This window comes from Osmerus mordax, chromosome 12, assembly GCF_038355195.1.
Source record: "Osmerus mordax isolate fOsmMor3 chromosome 12, fOsmMor3.pri, whole genome shotgun sequence".
In the NCBI taxonomy this organism is placed as follows: domain Eukaryota; kingdom Metazoa; phylum Chordata; class Actinopteri; order Osmeriformes; family Osmeridae; genus Osmerus; species Osmerus mordax.
In genome coordinates this window covers 12,322,159-12,344,087 of record NC_090061.1, presented here as the reverse complement: position 1 = coordinate 12,344,087, position 21,929 = coordinate 12,322,159, and the positions used below count along the sequence as shown (strand labels likewise).

At 50.5% G+C, this 21,929-nt stretch overlaps 1 protein-coding gene across 1 annotated transcript; it reads right to left on the bottom strand.

Annotated features, from left to right (window-relative positions):
- Window positions 1-1,395: 1,395 nt before the first annotated feature.
- Window positions 1,396-20,903, bottom strand: jakmip1 (janus kinase and microtubule interacting protein 1). The gene is made up of 22 exons (XM_067247274.1): window positions 20,607-20,903; window positions 14,273-14,554; window positions 13,783-14,115; window positions 13,406-13,567; window positions 12,833-13,042; window positions 12,618-12,731; window positions 12,254-12,400; window positions 11,815-11,982; window positions 11,138-11,197; window positions 9,532-9,660; window positions 9,178-9,306; window positions 8,817-8,900; window positions 7,695-7,757; window positions 7,417-7,515; window positions 6,255-6,359; window positions 5,948-6,001; window positions 5,564-5,629; window positions 5,208-5,276; window positions 4,971-5,048; window positions 3,680-3,883; window positions 1,593-1,658; window positions 1,396-1,446 (listed from the first exon to the last, which is right to left on the bottom strand). Exons 2-22 carry the CDS (start codon window positions 14,417-14,419, stop codon window positions 1,396-1,398), a joined length of 2,538 nt encoding a protein of 845 aa, XP_067103375.1. The 5' UTR covers window positions 14,420-14,554; window positions 20,607-20,903.
- Window positions 20,904-21,929: the final 1,026 nt, after the last annotated feature.

Below are 21,929 nucleotides of genomic sequence, written 5' to 3'. Positions count from 1 at the left end.
ACCTCCAGAAAACGCCAGCGCTCTCTCTCCCAAGTGTCCCTCCGCTGTTGTCCTCGTCCTTCGGACTCTTTCAGTTCGGCTCTGGCTACGCACTCCGGTTTCCATGGAAACGCTCCGGGGGCACTGATCTTTTCGGAGGAACTTTCTGCGTCCGGTGGTTGGCTCGCTGGGCCGAGAGAGAAGTGCCCCCTAGCCCACTGCCCCCCCTCCCCCTCTCCCCCCCTCCCCTTCTCCCCTCACACTTCCTCTCTGCCCTCTCTCTCTCTACTCGGTCTCTTAACCCGTTCCCTTCCTCCTCGGTCCTCCCTTCATCTCCCTCTCCCTCCATGATTGCACTGGTTCCTTGCCCGGCTCTGTGTTCTCCTGAGTTTGAGGCCCCTCTGGTTGTGTTCCACTGGGTTCTGCTCCTTACGACACAACAAAGTTCGAGGTTGTCTCAACACATTCCCCGTTCGGAGGTCGTTAGGCTCAAGGCTCCACGAACAAATAACCCACAAGGTAGATCTCCTCCATAAAAAAACCCACACACAATTTACTGCATCTGTCACTCACAAAGTCTGTGAAATGTTTCCCCTTCTCATGAAAAGTCCTGTGTTTTATTTTGCATTCCAAGATGGCGGTTTGGTTTATCAAAGTGCACATTTATCAAAAAGGCCATAAGGTTTAGTGAGCAGTCTATAAAAAAAATGAATATGTCGTGATTCATCCTCGTTTCTCCACCTGAGCACCTTGGCACCTAGAGGGTCAGGGAAGTGCACCATCGTCATCCCCATCACTGTCATCCCCATCACTGTCATCCCCATCACTGTCATCCCCATCACTGTCATCCCCATCGTCATCTCCATCACTGTCATCCCCATCACTGTCATCCCCATCGTCATCTCCATCACTGTCATCCCCATCACTGTCATCCCCATCACTGTCATCCCCATCACTGTCATCTCCATCACTGTCATCCCCATCACTGTCATCCCCATCACTGTCATCCCCATCATCATCCCCATCACTGTCATCCCCATCACTGTCATCCCCATCACTGTCATCCCCATCGTCATCTCCATCACTGTCATCCCCATCACTGTCATCCCCATCACTGTCATCCCCATAGTCATCCCCATCACTGTCATCCCCATCATCATCCCCATCGTCATCTCCATCACTGTCATCCCCATCACTGTCATCCCCATCACTGTCATCCCCATCACTGTCATCTCCATCTCTGTCATCCCCATCACTGTCATCCCCATCACTGTCATCCCCATAGTCATCTCCATCACTGTCATCCCCATCGTCATCCCCACCTCTGTCACTCTTGTCTGGCTGTCCTGTAGATGTGAGGGCCACATCACACCTCTCTGTGCATTCTTACCTGATGTTGTTACGTACGCTGCTTCATTAAGGCCAGAGAATAAAAGCTAGAGAGAAAAACAGAAACAGGAACAAAAACTAAAAGAATAGAAGGATTTAAAACAACGACCACAAACAGAAACAAACAAAAAGAGAAAGGGAGGGAAAGTGTTATTCTGAAAGTTGAACCGGGACAGGACAGTGCAAGTTCAATCATCAGAAGATCTGCAGGAGAGCGCTTCTACCTTCTCCTCTATGTCCTTGATTTGTTTCTTCTGCGTCTCAATCCTGTCTTCCAGCTCTCTGATCCTCTGGAAGAGAAAGAGAAACCACACCAGACCCTGAGCGTCATCTGCCCAGGCAGACCACGAGCAGTAACACTCCACATGGACCCAGGTGACCATCAGAGCCACAACACCAGAAGGTACACAGTATACCGTACCAGGAGTACCTAGTTCTAGGACTTGCTTGGTTGGACCTTGCCCATCCATTAGATTACTTTTGATTCATGAAGTAAGATTATAATCTAACAATTCATTCGCTTTTTCTAAAGCTAAACGTGATCTGTCTGCCAAACCCAATGACATACCATCCTAGAACTGGCTCTAGGCAGGACACAGGACAATCAGTATGAGAAGGATTTCTACATCCGATCAACTTTTCAGCCATTGTATTCTGTAACTCCATCACCATCTTTATTGAGAGCATCCGCAGAATTATTTATGGAGTCCTATATTCTTATAGTATCGTATATTATATAAGGGACATGGGTACTAAAAGGGTTTTAGGAATGTGGCCCAAAAAACGTTGGCCTATCCCAAAACTTGCTTTCCACAACGCTCCTGGTTACCGTAGACACCGTTGTGCAGCTTTATGCATGGTGGGAACTGCCATGACAACCAGCAAATAGCAACAATGGACAATGAGGGACTCCATCTTTGAGCTAAGAGACTGTAAGCTGATTTGGGGTCTAGGAAAAAGAAGATTAGAGCCTAAACCGTAGCCCTTGGTAACTCTGGTCCTGGCTGAAATGTGTCTCCCTCTCTCCCTCCGTCAGTCACTCCAACGTTCAAGACTAACACACTCGGACAGGCGTGAAATCTGTACAAATCCACGTAGGCTCAGTGAATCAGTGCAGTGATTAGGCAATCCTAAAAGTTGTGCAACACCCCTCATTGTCAACCACCGCAAACTCAGGGCTGCGTTCAAAACGAGTTCAACATCTCATTCTGCCCGCAGCACATTCGTAAGCACCCGAGGCTTAGGCCCTAACCACGGGACCATAGACCCAGCCAGGGGAGCGAGACACTGGTAGACAGCGTGTTTTGGGGAGCAGAGATCAGTTAGGGGCTGCAGATACTGGTCCATAGAGATGGAGGAGAGACTGCCGAGGGAAGACCACTTAGAAGACACTGGATCTCTCTGAAGAACACGGAATGATTTACTATAAACTCTACATCGTCACTACAGGTTAGTAGACATTTTAGCAGGTAGAATCTTTTTTATACTTGTGTTGTTGTGAGAATAGGTGAGAGTAGCTGATGTAGTTTATAAAACAGTTCAAAGTTGTGGTTTCGGTTGAGGTTAGGTGTGGAGGAATGCAGAGTTGAAATGAGTGGTGTTTTAAAATCCTGGAGTGGTGTTAAGGTATACACTGGTGAACACAGTGAGGGTTGGAGGGAAGTACAGGACACAATGTGCACACACATACACACACACACACACACTGTACACTGCATCCCTTTTATCTCTCTCTCACTCTCACACTATCTAGATATCTCTCTCTCGCTTTCTCTCTCTCCACCCCTGTGTCTATATCCACCTACCATGGACTCTCTAAACACACAGGTATGGGCAGAGTAGGGATACTGCATCTTCTCTACGGGGCAGAGAACAGGGGGCGGGGGCAGAGAACAGGGGGGGCAGAGAACAGGGGGGGCAGAGAACAGGGGGCAGGGGCAGAGAACAGGGGGCGGGGGTAGAGAACAGGGGGCGGGGGCAGAGAACAGAGGGCAGGGGCAGAGAACAGGGCGCGGGGGCAGAGAACAGGGGGCAGGGGCAGAGAACAGGGGGCGGGGGTAGAGAACAGGGGGCGGGGGCAGAGAACAGGGGGCAGGGGCAGAGAACAGGGGGCGGGGGCAGAGAACAGGGGGCGGGGGCAGAGAACAGGGGGCGGGGGCAGAGAACAGGGGGCAGAGAACAGGGGGCAGAGAACAGGGGGCAGGGGCAGAGAACAGGGGGCGGGGGGCAGAGAACAGGGGGCGGGGGCAGAGAACAGGGGGCGGGGGGCAGAGAACAGGGGGCGGGGCAGAGAACAGGGGGCGGGGCTTACCTGGTACGCCTGCTGTAGGAGCTCCATGCGCTCCTGCAGGATCTGACTGTCAAACTGGCGACTCTGCCTGAGTATCTGCCTCCGCAGCTTGTCCACGGCTAGCCTCAGCTCCTCCCTCTGCCTGTCTGACAGGGACTCCGCCACCGCCGCCCCCGGCTCCTGCTGCAGAGCTCTATACAGGGTGGCCTCCAGCTCCTCGATCCTCTGTCAGGCCCGCGCACACACACACACACACACATACACACATGCGCCCGCGTGCGTAAGCATGCCCGCACACAAGAACACACACATGCACATCCATACAAACACACACACACACACATACCACTGTGACCATGGCAGAAATGGAGAACACTGTTCCACTGTATATTGATTGTCCAAAACATGTTGTGCATTGTGGGGTAACCAGAAAGTCGTGACTACAGTCCCAAAGTCATGACTTTGTAAGCGTGCGTTGGAGAAATCTTGACGTGCCTATGAGAGGTTTACTTTGGTAGCGCATTTGGTTGTCACGCAAACAAAACACGGTAGCTTTGGTCGACCTCAACATAGAGTGGAACTGATGCACCGACAACAACAGAGACATACACACCAAATAAAACATGATAAGGAGAGAGGGATGCTGTGTTCCACACAGTGGCTGCTTCCTGCTTTCATCAGAAGTGACAGTGAGGGGAAAACAAAACAAATGGACTTGTCATGCCCTCATTCCTTACTAACCTATCTATACTGGGGTGTATCTGTAACTAAGGCCTCAACACATTTATTGTCAGTCTGAAGTCTAAAATTCGAATTCATGGCAATTCCATCATTATGTTGTTTAGATATGATTAGCATGAGGTTATTACAGGTGTAGTTGACCGAAACATCTTTGTTAATATCTTGTTTATGTCAGATTAGGACTGCATTCGACAGCTAAGATGCCCCAGCGCGAGAGAGTGCTCTCTCTGGTCTGCAGTGTTCAGCCCGTCTTGGCAGGTCAAAGATGCAGTATCCCAACAGCATGAAGGCAAACACATCACATCAAAGCACTGCTCACCTGCGTCTGGGATGTGGGATGGGAGGAGAGCTTGTATGGGTGCTTTTAACCTGTCTTTATAAGCAGCTAAAGGTCATGCCATAGAAAGCAATGTCTCTAATAGTCTATAGTATGTCTGTGATATTATGTTGTATGTAGTTTGTGTTAAATGCTGAGTGTGTGTGAGACATTGTGTTTGTGCGTTGGACTGAAGTCCTCTTGGGAGAAGGAGGGTACAGGGCAGAGCTATCCCATCATGCCCTGGGCTCGTACCATGTAGGCCTGATCCAGAGCCTGCTTCCTGTAGTCTAGCTCCTCCTCCAGGAAGCCCTTCTGCTTACTGAACAGGTCCTGGAAGTGACATCGCACACGGCAGGATATGGCATCACAACAAAAAAACATGTTAACGTTTCTGATCCGAACTCAGCTGATTGAAAGGTGTGTTTCTCATTGTGTTTATACAGGCCATGTGGATGTCTGATCAGAGACCAGTTCCTGAGTCCCTCTCACCTTGTCATTCTCCAGGTCAATCATCTTCTGGGTCAGGGCTGCTTCAGTGGTGTCAATCTGCTTCAGCCACTGAAAGTGATGAAAGTGAAAATTGACAACATCATGTATACTGGATAACGAGAACAATCGAAAAGCAAGAAAATGACTCTCTGTACTGTAGGTCGTGCTCAGTGGCAGAGCTAGTCCACAGAAACTGCCTTGTTGATCCCCATTCCGCTAATCTACACGGCAAACTAAAGACACACCAAACTCTCTGAGCCAGGTGACGGGGTTTAGAAGTGTGGCAGTTGCCTTGGGCCTTAGCTGTGCTCTAGACAGACGCGTGAGGAGGAGGAGGGGCAGGATCTGAGGCTGACCTTCTCACACAGAGACAGCACCGTGCCCGCCTGGATCACCACCACCTGCTCCTCGTTACGAAGATTCTGGGAGGGGAGGGGGGGAGGAAGAGGAGAAGGCAGAGCCATGTCAGAATGGATGTACGCTCAGTGTCTTCGCAGAGGGAGGAGAGGTGAGGGGGGGTCCCAGAGGGAGGAGAGGTGAGGGGGGTCCCAGAGGGAGGAGAGGTGAGGGGGGTCCCAGAGGGAGGAGAGGTGAGGGGGGGTCCCAGAGGGAGGAGAGGTGAGGGGGGTCCCAGAGGGAGGAGAGGTGAGGGGGGTCCCAGAGGGAGGAGAGGTGAGGGGGGTCCCAGAGGGAGGAGAGGTGAGGGGGGTCCCAGAGGGAGGAGAGGTGGGTCCTCTCACCCCATTGTCTCCCAGGATGTCCAGCTTCTTCATCAGCTCGGGAATGATCACGTCCTTCAAAAGAGAGGAGACTTCTGTTAACACACTGATGGAGAGAGAGACAGCAAGAGAGAGAGAGAGAGAGAGAGAGAGAGAGAGAGAGAGAGAAGGGGTGTGTGTGCTTCCTTGATGAAGTAGATCTAGCAAGCTGCTGCGTGTGTGAGACTGTGTGAATGACTGTGTGTGTGTGTGTGTGACAGTGTGTTTGTGTGTGAGTGACTGTGTGTGTGTGTTTGTGTGAGTGACTGTGTGTGCGTGCATGCGCTACCTTGACGCCCTCCTGGTGACAGTAGACCTGCAGGGCGCTGCTGCTGTTCTCTGGGAAGGATGCTGACATGTGGAGGCTCAGGCCTGGGGACCTGCGCTCCCTCTCCTAGAGGGACAGCACACAGTTACTGCATCTCACACACACACACTGACTCTCACACTGTATATCTCTCTCTCACACACACACGGTCTCTCTCTCTCTCTCTCTCACACACAGACACACACACCGAGATCTCTCACCCGCACATCACCCTTTCAGTGTTTCTCTCCCACTCTCTCTCTCACACACATAACTCAGCCTAACTTGACCACTCTGACCACAGACTTAGGTAGTGTTATGGTCATTGCTCGTAAACACTGAGTGTGATATGGTGTGGTAGCTGAGATGTGACCGTGTGGATAATGAAGATGGCGTACTTACATCATGGGAAATGAGAGAGCGCGTTTCTATCAACATGAGGTGGGAAATAAGAGGAGTTGAAAATAAAATGCCAAACAAACCAGTAGGGCTCAATAAAATAGTGTTCATCACTGTGAGGCCCTGCTAAGATGATGACTCATCTTACGGACAGGCTTTATGATGTCATCAAAAAGAGACAAAAGTGCCAGTTCTGGTAAAAAAAAAATGACCTTCAGCAAAGTGTACAGTGGTAATGGTGCACCCATTCATATGATGATGTCACTCCTGAAATTGCAGTTTATTGGGAATGACATGAATAGAAAGTGCCATCAAATTGTGCTGACATGACATGTGATGGAAATGATGTAATTGTTTTGTAGGACAACTTAAATCAAACTTGAAAACAACCACATGCAGGGAGGAGACAAATGAACGAAGATGAAGTGGATAGTGAACTTAAATATGTTTTATTCCATTAAAAATTATGTTCATCTTCATCTCGCTTGAGACAACATTCTTGTACAACGTTCAACGTAAAAAGACAAATGTTCCTGGTCTGGTTGGGAAGGCAAGGCAAGGCCGAAACATGCAAAACAAACAAATATCAGTACACACAGATAAGCAAGTGTGTGTGTGTGCGTCTTCCTTCAGAGTGTGAATGAGTGTATGGGGCTGGGGCTGGTCACTGTATGTAGGTTTTGCATCGAGACTGGAGTCCGCTGTCTCCCCCTGGTGGTAGTTTGATGGTAGTGCACTCTCTTACTTCCAGCTCCAACACCCGGAACTCCAGCAGCTCGTTCTGGTCCCGGGCATCCTGAACCTCAGCCTGCAGTTTGGACTCTCCCTGCTGCAACACACACATCTGCACACACATACAATCTATTTGACAACAAATACATAATCCACACAAACCAATGCTTCTGTTGTGTGTGAAGCACACAACAGAAAACTATGTGAAACATACACACTCAACGGCTCAATGATAAGTCACTTTTATACTCATGTACCACAGGAAGAGCGTAGTACAGAGGCAGGAAGTACCTTCTCATGGAGCTCCTGATTGGTCCTGATGAGATACTGCTTCTCCTCCACCCATTTGGAGTCCTGCCACCAATCACACAGAAACACAAGATCACAAGGAGGAAGAGGCCAAACCAGCCATACTAAGACTCTTAGTATGGCTGGTCCTTATCCCCCTGAAACACATTCCCTACCTAGTTATCCCACCGCTATAAAATGCTCACATCCCTTAAGGTTTCCATACCCACGGACCCAATGCACAAGAGAAATGAAACACAATTCTGAATGTTACAAGTGAACACCTGACACACAAACACACATACAAACATTCCATATGGCTGTAACACTGTTTTATTGCACCAAGGGGGAAAAATGAAATGAAATCTGTCCACCACCAGAAAGAAACAGTCTGACATGAATACATGGAAACAACATGCTGGAGACGCGAAACAGACGGCCAACGAGGTAGGAACAGAGTGTTCATGAAAAACAGGCAGTGCAGAAACAGGCAGTTTCCAATCGTAAAATTGTGAACAAGTGAAACAAGCAACATGTGGTAAAACAGGCAGTAAGCATGCACTTGGAGGTGATCCATGCAACAGACAGAACAGAGAATGTTTGAAGAGATAAAAGAGAAGGATAGCTGGTATAAATGCTGACACTAATCAGAAACTTTGCACCATCTGTTGATCTTCATTGGTTTAGTCCTAAGCGGTTAGAACAACTTTTCAAATTTAAATTAAGTCACTGACTAGCATTTATAAATGAATACAAACTAAAATGTCACTGTTTACATTCTGTTTAGAGTCATGTTTGTCAACAATGATCTTTCAGTCATAAGATCATTTGCATGTAGTATCTATGAATGAGCTGGTGATCAATAGCTGAAACACTGATGGTTCTCTCTCTTCTCCAGAGTCGATAGACCAAAACAGAAACAGGGATGAAAGGAGATCTGACAGAGACAGGGGGCGGGGCATGCCGGCACAGAGCTGTGACATCATCGGTGTGACATCACAGGATTCTGCGGCAGATCCTGTCTGCGTAGAGCCAGGCCAGAAGCAAAGTCGTCAGACAGACAAGGAGCAGGGCCAATGAGAGAGGAGCCAGGGACTTTTTCTCCCTGCCCTTTTTCTCTTTTACCTGCCCCCTCTCGGCCAGGGCTTTCTCCAGGTCGGAGATCTTGGCCTGGCAGCCAATCAGATCCGCCTGCAGCTGCTCCCGCGTCTGTGGGAGGGGACAGGGACAACCAATCATAGACCATGAACATTCACTCTGCAGGTATTCAACTGTTTGTTCAGCATTCTTTTTATTCTAAATAATAAAAAATCAGTTTTTTGGGAAAATTGACTTCCGTGGCAATCAGCCTGACTTTGTCATCATTTACCCTGGTCTCTTGTGTGTAGAGTGTACAGTCAGCGGGTTTGGGATCAGTGAAGGGGTTGTGTATAGAGTGGACAGTGAGTTGATACGAGGTAGCAGGAAGTGGGAGGAGTCTGCTCACCCTGGCCTCCCGCTCCGCGTCCAGCGAGCCCCCAGTCTGTTCCTGCAGGAGGGCGTATGCCCGCTGCAGCGCCTGGTACTCTCTGGTCAGCTGACGGAAACGAAGCTCCGCCTCCTCGCGAGACACACCCTGCACACAGCACGGGGTTACACACACACGCACACACACACACACATACGGAGAGGGGGGAAGAGAGAACGAGGAGAGAGAGAGTAAGGGGTGGTGGAGAGGTCAAGAGAGAGGGATGGAGGAGAAGGGGGACAAAGAAAGCAGAGAGGGAAGAGAGAGAGAGATTGTGGAGAAGGGAAGAAAGAGATGGATAATAAAGAGATAAGAGAGGGATGAGGATCGTACGTCTTCCAGGTCCTCCTCAGGGGTAGCGGGGGTGCGGTCTGTGAGGTCAGTGTTGTAGGAGGTCAGCGAGGACGTCTCAGAATCCACCGACTCCTCGTCAAATCCAAAATATGTCTCCACAACATGCCTCTGTAAGACAGGAGGGAAGGGAGAGGAGAGAGGGAAGCTGTTATTCACCGCAGTAATCAAGCACAACATCAGCAGGCAATTAGATGGCACGGCGCGACTCGCTTCACAACACAAACATTTACAGACATAAACACACACACACACACACACACACACACACACACACACACACAGCACAAACAGGCACACAATTGCAATTCTAAGCATAGATGACAGAGCAGTATCCCTCCATCTCCAGCACTGCACACAAATGAAACAAACGTTTACATCCCTGACAATCTGAAACCATATGTCGCTTGGCATTGTTCTCCTCAAACATGTTCTATCTTGTATCTACACTTCTATACCAGAGACAGTTCACTAATGGCAAGGCGTCCTATACACTTCCGTTGCTCTGAATTCTAAATTCCCCTCAAGGAAGTTCTCACCATCGTGCTTGTAGGTCATTTCCTGGCACCCGGAGAAGTAGAGGCAGACGAGAGCGCAGAGGCAGACGAAGGAGGAGAGGTAGAGGACCAGGTACAGATACTCTGTCATGTCTGTTCTAGAACACTCCACACACCCTGCCCCACCTAGACACGCCACTAACTCACTGCGGTACTGTCGCGCCTTCGGTTTGTGGGCATGTGTCACACGCTAAACAGACAGAGGGAGACAGTTTGGCGACATCCACTTCAACCGAGCAATCTTCCGTCTGCGGTCCTGTGCTCCCAGTAGGAACCGTCCCAGTTCAGGAATCCTGTTTCCAGTGTCCCAGGATGTCTGTGTGCGAGGCGGTCCGTGTGTGCCAGTCTCCAGTGAAGGATGGGTGAGTCGGGGAGGGAGGTTTGTATACGGTACATCTTCCGACTCCTCCCCCTCCTCTCCTAGCAACATCATTAACTTCACAAACTCCCCTAACAATCCAGCCAATTATCATAATTACGCCACCTGTGCACAAACACACGACTCGACGAATCATCTCGCTCACGTTGACAACAACATCAAGAATCTTCCGCTTGTCTCTCCTCCTGTCTTTATACACAGAACACAGACTCGGAGAACGACCGGTGACTAAGTGTGTGTCGTGTTTAGCTGTTTAGGTAGACTGTTGCTCTGACTCTGCATGTGGACGAGAGTGGTGTGTGTGTGTACGCGTGAGTGCATGTCATTTAAAAGCAGAACAAACAGGTACTCGTTTGTGAGTGAAGCTCTCCTTGTTCCCTCCTGAGACCAATTAGAAACACACACACACACAACCAACCACACCACTAGACAATTGGCAGAATTAGACAGAACCAACACGTAAGCCCAACAGGGAAGGCTGGTTGCTTAGTGACATTACCACTGGAGCAGCAAGCTATGACCAGTCACACACACATGTTCACACACACACACACACACGTACACAACAGAGAAGATGACTAAAACTGTAAGATAAAATGGTGAAAGTCTCACACGCGCGTGTCCACACAAACAGACAGCAGTAGTCTCTTACTTTGGGCATTTTCACATTTTTCCTCCTGTTCTTCTTGTTGATCAGCAGTCTGTCCCGTTCCTGAGAGGACAACAGAGGAGAAACCAGCCCTGTCAGCCAGGTGAAGCTGACCTGAGCACCTTCTCTGACTTGTCAAACCCAAACCAAACCAAATCAAAACATCATCCAAAGGCAGAGGGTTGTGGCAGTACAATCTAATGATTTTAGAGTTAAGGTTTGCCAAAAGTCTCACAATGGTGGACCAGACCTTAGGATTGACAGTTCAAGGAGGACACCTGGACCCAGAACTAGTTCATTCATGAACTAACCACTTAGTTCAACCACTTTAATCAGTAACAAGGAGCCTCAGCCTAAGAATCAAAACACACTTAATGAATGAATTAGTAGGAACTGATTAGCTGATTGCAACCATGGAGGAGTGGGAGAGGGTGTGAGGAGGGTGTGAGAGGTGTGACAGATAGAGAAAGAGAGAGGGGTGAAAGAAAGACAAAAAAAAGTGAGGAAAGCAAAAATAGTCGAAAGAGGAGAGAGAGGGAGAGGTTACAGGGTATGAGTGGAAGCTCAAGAGTGGAAAGGCACTCCAACCTGGCAACCCGGCACCTTGGTTGGACGTCCTCTGACAAGGACATCATTAAAACACAGACTCTTTCTAGAACAACTGGCCGTGTCAAGCTGACCTGCGTGAGCTCGTCGATGAGGCCCCGTTGCTCGGCAACCTGCAGCTTGAGGAACTCCACCTCCTGCTCCTCGTGGGCGTGGCTCAAGTCCGTCAGCGAGGTGGGCCGCTTCAGAGGGTTCTGCTGGGATTGAGGAGGTGGGGGCGGGCGCGACTGCACCTTCTCCTTCTGGGGGGGGGGGGGGGGGGGAGAGAGAGAGAGAGAGCGCAGAAAGGGAGGAAGTGAGGTTGCTCTCTGGGTCTAGTCAGCAAAACAGTGTCCTCGGTGACCACTAGAGGACTCCATTACCCACCATTCCTTCCATTCCTTTTTTATTCATGCATTTTAAATTCTTTGCCTATGCCCTATGGCTTATCATCAGGTCAGGCCAGTGGACAAGAAAGGTAAGGAGAGAGTCAAAGGAGAGAGCGAGAGAGCGGTAGCCATGTCCCCCACGCACCATCTCTGCGTTCTGCCGGCTCAGGTTCTTCAGCTTCTCCTCCATGCGCTGCAGCGTCTGGAGCAGGTCCTCGTTCTTCTTGGACATGCGCTTGTTCTTCTCAAACAGCGGCTTCATCTGACTCTCGGCCTCGCGCACCCGTTTAACCTGAGAGAGGGGGGGGGGGGGGGAAAGAGAGGGAGAGAGGTATAACCAGGGAGTGAGAGAGAATACACAGAGAGATACAGAGGGAGAGAGAGAGCGACAGAGAGTGAGTTAGTGAGTGAGGAAGCGTTTGAACATGACAGAGATAACAGATTGCTGCGAGAGTTCAGACACTAGTAGTATCCTGTCCCGACCAGCAGAGCAGGAGGGCGTTCCTCACCAGCTCGTTCCTCTCGTCCGCCAGGAGGGTGTTCCGGTCTTCCAGCTTCCTGATGACCGAGTGCAGCTCGGCTATCTTCAGCTGGAACCTCCTCATATCCCTCTCTTCCACCTCCTGAGGGAGAGAGGGAGGGCCGAGAGAGAGTCACTGACAGTGGGAGAGCGAGTAAGAAACGGTGTGTGTGCGGGAGAGAGAGAGAGAACGAGCGAGCGTACCTGGTTGTTGGGGTGCTCGGGGCTGTCCCCCAGGGGCGGTGCCACCTCTCTCTTGGGGCTGCCGTGGTGCTTCTCTGCCTCCCGGACGTGGCCCAGCTGCTCATCCAGAGCCTGGTTTTGGAGCTGCAGCTTCTGGGCGTAGCCTGCCTGCGCGCCCAGCTCCCTCTCCAGGGCCGCCACCACGCGGTCCTTCCCCTTCAACTCGTCCATCTGGGGGGAGGGGGGAGGGGGGAAATCTCTGTCTCTCTCTTTCTCTCACGGCAGTCCTTGCTCTCTAAGGCATGAGGACGGTTGTCAGACCTCGTAGTTCGACCTAAATAATTCATCGATTCGTCTCGCCCCTTCATCCCTTCCTCACCTGCCTCTTTCTTTCGTACTTCCTCCCTTTCTTACTTCTTTTTCTCTCCCCCTCCACCTTCCCCCCTCGCTCTCGCTCTCGCTCTCTGTGTTACCTGTTACTACACTTTCATCCCCCTTTTTCACAACTGAATGAAACCCTCTCCTGTCTCTCTCGTCACGAGCGCAGACGACGGTTGAGGCGTGACTGGTTGTGGTCGTGGTCAGCTGACTCACCACGCGACGGATGTCTCTCTCACAGTCTCGCTTGATGCGGTTCACCTCATCCTGGTGCTGCTGGTAGGCTGTTCGGAGATCGGCTGCTTTGGCCTTGTCTGCCTGCAGCGTGTTGGCCAGAGCCTCCTCCGCCTGCTTCCTGGCAGTCTTCTGCTCCAACACCTGGACACACACACACACACACATTAGCAGAGTCATTAGAGAATATATTGCAATCTATAACATAGTTATAGTTATATTTCTCTATATAATAGTTACTAACACACACTTTCTCCATGCTCACCCACACATGCACCCACCCATCCATCCACCTCTTTTCATCCATCCATCCATCCACCCACACTTCCATCCCTCCACCTATCCCTCCCTCCCTTCACCTCCTGCTGCAGTTTGAGCCTCTCCCCGTCGAAGGCCCGCCGGGCCTCCTCCCTGGCCTCCCCCAGCAGGGCGCTCTTCAGCTTGTCGGCCGCCCCGTCCCGCAGGGCGGTGACCAGGCCCTGCAGGCGCTGCAGCTCGCCGTCGCGGATCTTGATGCTGCGGGCCAGCTCCACCTCGTGCTGCCGGGCCAGGGCCTCGCGGCCGCACGCCAGCTCGCGCAGCTTCTCCTCGTGCATCTTGGCGCGCAGGTCGGTCAGCGCCACGGCGTGCTTGTGCTGCTCCAGCTCCCGCGCCTGCCGCTGCTCCTGGAGGCGCTCGCGCAGCTTGGACACCTGGGGAGGGGGGGGGGGGGGGGGAGGAGGGGGGGGTTGAGATTATCTCACCTTCCTCCGTCGTCAACCGTTTACGGCATGATCCTAATCCTACCCACACCTCCCCCCTCCTCCTCGCCTTCCTGTTCCTGCTTCTCCCTCCTCCTCCTCCTCCTACCTTGCCCCTCTCCTGCTGCAGCTCGATCTGGATGTCCGTCAGCTTGATCCGCAGCTCCTCATTGGCTGTCTGGGCTGAGTCCGCCATCGCCTCCGGTTTCCTTCCCTTCTTATGGGGCGGGGCCGAAGGGTTTGGGGTCGATGACATCGTCCTGGCGCCGGAGCGATTGGAGGAGGTGGAGGAGAGTCAGGCGATGCTCTTCCTCCTCACGGGGACAACCCAGCACACCTTCATCATCATCATCCTCCTCCTCTACATCCCTTCACTCTGGGCTCCCCAGTCCTGTGGAGGGAGGAGATAGACAGGTCAGTCACTGGGGGGGGGGGGGGGGGGGGGGGGGGGGGGGGAGAGAGAGCCTTATCATCATTAATCCCATCAGTTAAATACACCAGCAGAGGCCCGTCTTACACTTTTTATTTTATTTAAAAGCCTTCACACACACACACGCACACATGCACACACACACACACACACATAGACTCACAGTCCATTTATCATAATCCAACTCCCCAGGATGTTTAGAGGCTCCGTTGTGCGTGGAAATATGTCTAGGCCAGCCAGCCTGAGCCCCACACCTCCACCCACACAGCTACCCTCTACTGGCACTCAGAGTGTATGTCTGTGTCTGTGTGCGTGTGCTCAATAACCTCAAAGGCAGGTTCTAATAAGGTAGTCACTTGTCAGCCATGTTGCACTGTTGTTCTGCTGCTGTCTTGGTACGGCTTTACAGATGTCCCTGTAGTGAGGTACAGTAGCTGTGACCTTAAACCTGTCTAGATTCATGAAACACTGTGTAACCGAGTAGCCTCGACGATCTGCTGAGGTTGAAATCAATAATGCAAAATGAAGTCGCTGAAGCATCACGACAGCATGCTTCTCCTTGCTCTTTCTCTCACACGCGCGCGAGCATGCACGGCAGCACTCACACAGATGGCAGCAATCGTTACCAAGGCAACCCCTGCCCTTAAAACTCCACCTTCTACAGCAAAGGATCTTGGGAAGGAAGAAAAGAGCCTCGCACACAAACACCCAAACCCACACACACACACACACACACAAAGACCTGTGCATGACAAAACACACACGCAGCGCCTGACTTCTTTATCTAGAGTCCACTGCATGGCTGGAGGGCAGCTGGCCCAAGATAGGAAGAGACGAACGACATAAGGCACAAAAAGGGATGGATGTGGAAAAGGAAGAGAAGGAAAGGACTGAAGACAGGAGGGCGGGCAGGGAGCTGGAGCACCACCCTGGAGAGACCAGAGGGGGGCAGTCACAGGATGAATACGTCGGTGTGCCCCCCCCCCCTTCCTCCCCTCCTGCCCTACATACCCCACCTCCAGCCCCATCAGACAGCGCGATGATGTCACGGAGCAGAGCGGAGGAGAGCGGTGATCTCACTCCCATTCAACCAGAGAGGAAGAGAGAGAGAGAGAGAGAGAGAGAGAGAGAGAGAGAGAGAGAGAGAGAGAGAGAGAGAGAGAGAGAGAGAGTGGGTGAGAGAGAGAGAGAGAGAGAGAGAGAGAGAGAGAGAGAGAGAGAGAGAGAGAGAGAGAGAGGGAAGGAGAGAGACAGAGAGAGAAAGTGGGGGGGAGTGAGAGAGATAAACATTCATACTGAGTGCAAATAGCACAGATATGAAAAATGAAAAGGAGCAGGCGAGAGATGCACGTTTCCACAGAGAGAGAAGAGCAACACAGAAACATGCCCACAGCCACAGTCAGCAAAACAAAGAAGGATGCACAGCCTTGCACACAGACACCCATTCACACACATACACACACACATTCATTAATTTCCCTCATAGAAAGTCAATGTTTGTAAATGTAAATGTTTGGTGGATCAACCTCCCCACCCCCACACACACACACACACATACACACACACCTCCGCTTCCACTGAAGATGTCCATGTATGTCGCTGCCATCTCTCAGTCAAGTGTTTCAAAACCAAGGCAGGATACTATGTGTGTGTATGTGTAAAGGGGAGGATACAAGTATACCTTGGCCTCTTTCCTTAAACCAACATCTATGAAACCTTTAATGTATACATCGATACTCCACGCGCACACACACACACACACAGACACGCACCCACACATGCACACACACACACTTCTGCTTCTCAAGGAGGAGTGCACAAGAGAGCAAGGACAGCCGGTCATTAATAGCAGCTATGAGAGGTCCACATGAACACAAGGGTCAGGCCTGCTCCTTCACCCTGCTACCTCTGCGGAGCACACACACACACACCACCCTCCATTCTGCATCCCGTTACCAGATGCTGCCATCCCACCGGTAACAGTGGGGCTGTTTACGGTCTGGGGCAAACCAGGAATGTTAGAACAGGAAGTGCGTGAGTTTATGAGGACTAAGAACCTAACAAGCTCCTTTAATGTTAACATGAGTTGTATGCCACCAGCTCCCAGACTCAACACTGACTTTGTCAGCCTCTGGGCTTGGTCTGACGCTAGTTAATACAGTTACCCCGACGGAAAGAAAATGGCAGTAGACGTTAAAGTACTTTTCCAGATATTGTTCCAGGTTGTTGGGCTAAGTGGATGAACGTTTAGTGGACCAATATCAGAGCCTAATTGGTAGTGTTTGGGTGCTGTATGTTGGTTGTCAGTGAGGTTATGTGTGTGTGCATAAAAATGATCCAAATGGAAGTCTATAGTCCATAGTCCATCTCAGGTTCAGCTGGTTTGTGAATGCTCTTAGCTGTTAAGTCCTTCTGCTCACATTTTGAGCACTGTTGCTGCTGTTTGATTAAGCTCCTTTGTCTGGTAAGCAGATTGTTACAGCGGCATGTGTGTGTGTGTGTGTGTCTGTCTGTCTGTCTTTCTGTGTGTGGGTGGCGGGGTGGCTGGTTTTTCTTCCTGATACCTGAACTGAGGTTGTACACAGAAGCACAGGTCTTGGATCTAGGACTGGGATACAAGACTAGGATATAGGACTGGGATATACGTGAGACTCCATACCTGAGAAGCCTTTTTAATAACAATGCTTCCTTCATCTACATTTACATTTAGTCATTTATCAGACGCTCTTATCCAGAGCGACTTACAGTAAGTACAGGGATATTCCCCCGAGGCAAGTAGGGTGAAGTGCCTTTCCCAAGGACACAACGTCATTTTGCACGGCCGGGAATCGAACTGGCAACCTTCAGATTACTAGCCCGATTCCCTAACCGCTCAGCCATCTGACTCCTACTCCTATACTTCATAGAAACAACTAGAAACATCTCACACCAAAACAGTTCTTAATATCCCCCTGCAGGCCTGGCCCAGGTCTATGGTGTTTACCATGTGACATTACCACTACAGGAAGTATAGAGCTGCATCAGAATGTTATGTCTAAGGGCAGTCCCAGGCATATTGCCATTTCAGACTACACTGTCTAACAGCTAACTACTTTCTGAGGGTCAGTTCAGGTCAGCTAGGCTACATTATACAGAGGCTGGTGTATGTAGCACACAGTTTAAGCCTTGATCATAGACTGTGGTGAAATAATGTACTTTGACTATGTTCTACAGTGGCAGGTCCACACAGGTATGGCTGCTGTGTTTGGTGATCCAGTGAGGCCAGGGGAATGGACACACTCCAGTGAGGCCAGGGGAATGGACACACTCCAGTGAGGCCAGGGGAATGGACACACTCCAGTGAGGCCAGGGGAATGGACACACTCCAGTGAGGCCAGGGGAATGGACACACTCCAGTGAGGCCAGGGGAATGGACACACTCCAGTGAGGCCAGGGGAATGGACACACTCCAGTGAGGCCAGGGGAATGGACACACTCCAGTGAGGCCAGGGGAATGGACACACTCCAGTGAGGCCAGGGGAATGGACACACTCCAGTGAGGCCAGGGGAATGGACACACTCAAGCTTGTTAGTGAAGCACAGATGGTCCACCTCTGGGCCACTCAAAAATACAGACACACTAACACACACACACACACAGCCGCACACACACACACACTCACAGATACACTCTCAATCCCTAATTCTCATAAACACACACGTTGTGTAAAGTTAAATATTAACTGAAGTGACTTGAGAGGCATGCACACCCACTAAACAAATAAAAAGGCAGATCAGTGGACTACAAGTCTGCAGCACAACTTTTATTTTATTTTTTAACATCTGGACTGAACATTCCCCTGATAAGGTGATGTTCTCAAAACATACAGTACAGGTCCCTATCTCTGTTTGTCCCCCACTCTCACTCTCTCTCACACACACACACACACACACACAGTACAGGTTTGACGACTTAACCGCCTGTGATAAACGGCCGCCTGTGGCCTTTCCAGAGCGGGCCTGGCCCCCCTCCAATCAGAGTCTCTGAGGAGCCTGTCTGAGCCTATCACAGCTGAGCGTGTGCAGCAGAAGGCTGTAGGCAGGATGTCAGTGACCCCACACACACAGTAACTGCCTCTGACACACCCAGCCTGCCTCTAACACACCCTGCCTGCCTCTAACACACCCTGCCTGCCTTTAATACACGCAGCATGCTTCTTATAATGGACCTTGCAAACACTCTCTATGTGTGTGTGTGTGTGTGTGTGTGTACGCGTGTGGCTAGGTGAATGCTCTTCTAATTAGTGTGTAGGCCTAGGTCTGCCTACATAACGTGGAGCGTTGGGCCGCTTACTCTCATGCTCATCATATGACTGTGTGTGTGTGTCTGCAAATACAAGCCCATCCCCTCACACAGAAATGATAGAGCAGGCAGTAATCTCATTTAGCCCGTCTCTCTCACTCTATCCTGGCATTGCTGTCTACACTGGAGCCTGCCTGAAGGCCTTACTGCAGCTACCAGACATGGTTCGAGTCATGCTGCACATATCCAGGTGATTGGAGAACTGCTGTATGTGCACAAGGTTCTCTAAAGGGGGGATGAGAGAGAGAGAGAGAGAGAGAGAGAGAGAGAGAGAGAGACAGACAGACAGACAGACAGAGAGAGAGAGAGAGAGAGAGAGAGAGAGAGAGAGAGAGAGAGAGAGAGAGAGAGAGAGAGAGAGAGAGAGGTGGGAGAAGGGGGAGTAGAGGGAGAGGGGGAAAGAGAGAGGGAAAAGGAAATAAGAAAAAGAGAAAAGAGAGCTGGGTAGAGGTTTGAGAAGTGGGTTTAGAAGCCAGTCAAATCAGATGGTTCTGACTGGAGAGAGAAGATAGAGGTGTCAGAGGCTGAGAAAATCAGCTAACCAACCCTAAAGCTGAAAGACCATGATCTACGATCACCTACAGCTCAAATTGAGTACATTCAAAACCGTAAGAAAAGATGTAGGCTATTAAAGATGGCAATATGCCAGTGTTTGCATATAATAAACACTCAAAGCAACCACGGATCATACAGTAATTACCTTCGTTATTGATGTAATGGCGTATGGATGGTGTGCTTAACGCATTCAATATGTATCCACTGACGACCCACGCAAGGCTACATTCTTAGCTCTGATACTGCCTCAATGTTGAACCGGCTTAACAGAACGGCGGAGGCTAAAATTGACTATATGGGAAGCTATATGGGAAGCATCCAGCTCTTTAAAGAGCTGTCAAATCACCCTGACTGCGTGGGATTGAGATTGGGAGGGGTAAAAGGAACCAACTAGGGGGATGAAACGTGGAGGGGGGGCGCTGCAAGTCTGACAGACGGGTGTCCACAACCACACCCTCGGCGGACGGCGTGCGGACCTCTGCAGCATCCGAGCAGTGTGCACCCCAGTCTCTCCACGTCGCTGGTTGTAATCTCTAATAAATACCCGCGAAACTGTTTACCCTACGATTACTCTCCTTGTAAACTGCTGTCACCATGCACATGCATTTCTATATGGCAGCTAGGCCTACATAGTGCTTCGGGCGTGCAGTTCTCAAATGTTCACATCTCACCGGTAGGCTAGGCATGGTATTGTGGGCAGATGATGTTAATAAAGACCCAGACCAAATAGGTTGTCCTTCTGCGCCATCCACCAGCTAATTCAAAATGATTTGACTAGTGGTATTATATTCTTGGTTAAATGCATATTTCCCAACTTCCTCCTCCTACCGACATCATCTGAACCTGGACCTGTCCCACAGAACCGTAAACGCCGCAGACTACCCCTAATGACAGCTACGAAAATCTGGTAAATGACGTCAATGAACGGTGATCTGTGTTATCGGTGTAAGGCTATGAATGGACACAGTAGGCTATGCATTTAGTGAGAATATAATAGCTACCCGGATATAAGATGTTGATGGCATGCTGCAGGATTTGACATGCCTGTCAGCTGCACACCAACATTACCAAGAAGGCGAACTAGCTGCTTAGTCGAACGGATCGCAATTAACTTACTTTAAATGATGTTCCACGGCCTGTCACCTTAATACTCTATTTAATGAGATGTTGCTCTCCGGTGGATAGGTTCTACCGTTTTCCTCCACGGCGGTAACTATAATGTTCGGTGAAGAGCGCACTTCAGCACGAGATGCTGTAGAGCACTGGGCGTTCTCTCTTTGACAGGCGGCCTGAGCGGGAGTTAGAAACTTCTCGTCATCGCAATAAGCCACTCTAATCCTTTCCACGACAGAGTACTGGCAGCTACATTAGCCAAATATTGAGCAACCTCTGGAGGGAAATATTCCACTGGACCGCGTGATGGACCGGACTGGTTTGTGAATTTCTCTTTCGCACACCAAGCACGCTGCTCTCCACCCCGCCCACACACAACGTCACCTTTCTCCAAACGTGCGTGTAAAAAAAGAAAAAAAGATCAAATACCGGTGCGACGTGGACGTGGGAAAATCCGGGCGTCGTCGGTAAACGCGAAAGAGGCGCGACACCTGACTGCGTGTTCATAAATGACAACGCTAGAGGCATGCGTGCGCCGTGCGTGCACCGTCAGAGCTAGACGGCAATGAGCTATGCAATTATGTAGGCTAAATGCCCCACAAAGACCCCCCACCATACACACACACATACACATGCATACACACGAGGTAATGCGGAAGGAAAACTCCTTAGTACCCTAGACTTTTCCCACTATGTAGGCTATCCCATATGACCTGCACCCAGGTAGCACAATATTCCTAACCTATGTCAGTTTCTAGTTTTTGTATTAAGTTTGTAGAGTATGTAGTGAGTGCACATCATCCCCTTTTTAGGTTTTGCAGAGGCTGGACAGTGAGAGTGTGGGTGACCTGGGCTCATGGTTGCAAAGTTGACCCTCCACCCTATACTGTACTAACACACACTGCCTGACAGTAGACAGTAAACAATAGGAGAGTGACTCCTTCCGTGTTGGTGGACCAAGACTGTGTAGTGTGACTCTGACCCAGATACTCTGGATGGATTACTAACGCCCAAATGCTTCCTGCCTCTCCCTCTCTTTCTCTCCCCTTCTCTTTCCCCATTGGCACTGCCCCCCCCTCTCTCGCCATCTCCCCCCCCTCTCCCCCCGTATCCTAGGCCGTCGGTCTGAGTAGCGTTCAGCAGCAGTGCGCATCACCACACGCTTTGCTAACAGCAGCAGCATATGTGGCCCATCGCTGCAGGCCCATAGGATGCTGGGAAGGGAAGAGTGTGTGTGTGTGTGTGAGCATGGTACTGCTGATTGCTGAGGCCAGCATACAGACACAGATAGACGGCTAGATAAGGCAACGCAGAGGGGTGGAGGCG

Coding starts and splice junctions, on each gene's coding strand:
- jakmip1 (XM_067247274.1), bottom strand. CDS start 14,419: ATGTCATCGACCCCAAACCCTTCGGCCCCGCCCCATAAGAAGGGAAGG. Junction 5,630..5,947: donor ACATCCTGGGAGACAATGGG/GTGAGAGGACCC, acceptor CTCCCCTCCCAG/AATCTTCGTAACGAGGAGCA. Junction 3,884..4,970: donor CTCTGGATCAGGCCTACATG/GTACGAGCCCAG, acceptor CGGGCCTGACAG/AGGATCGAGGAGCTGGAGGC.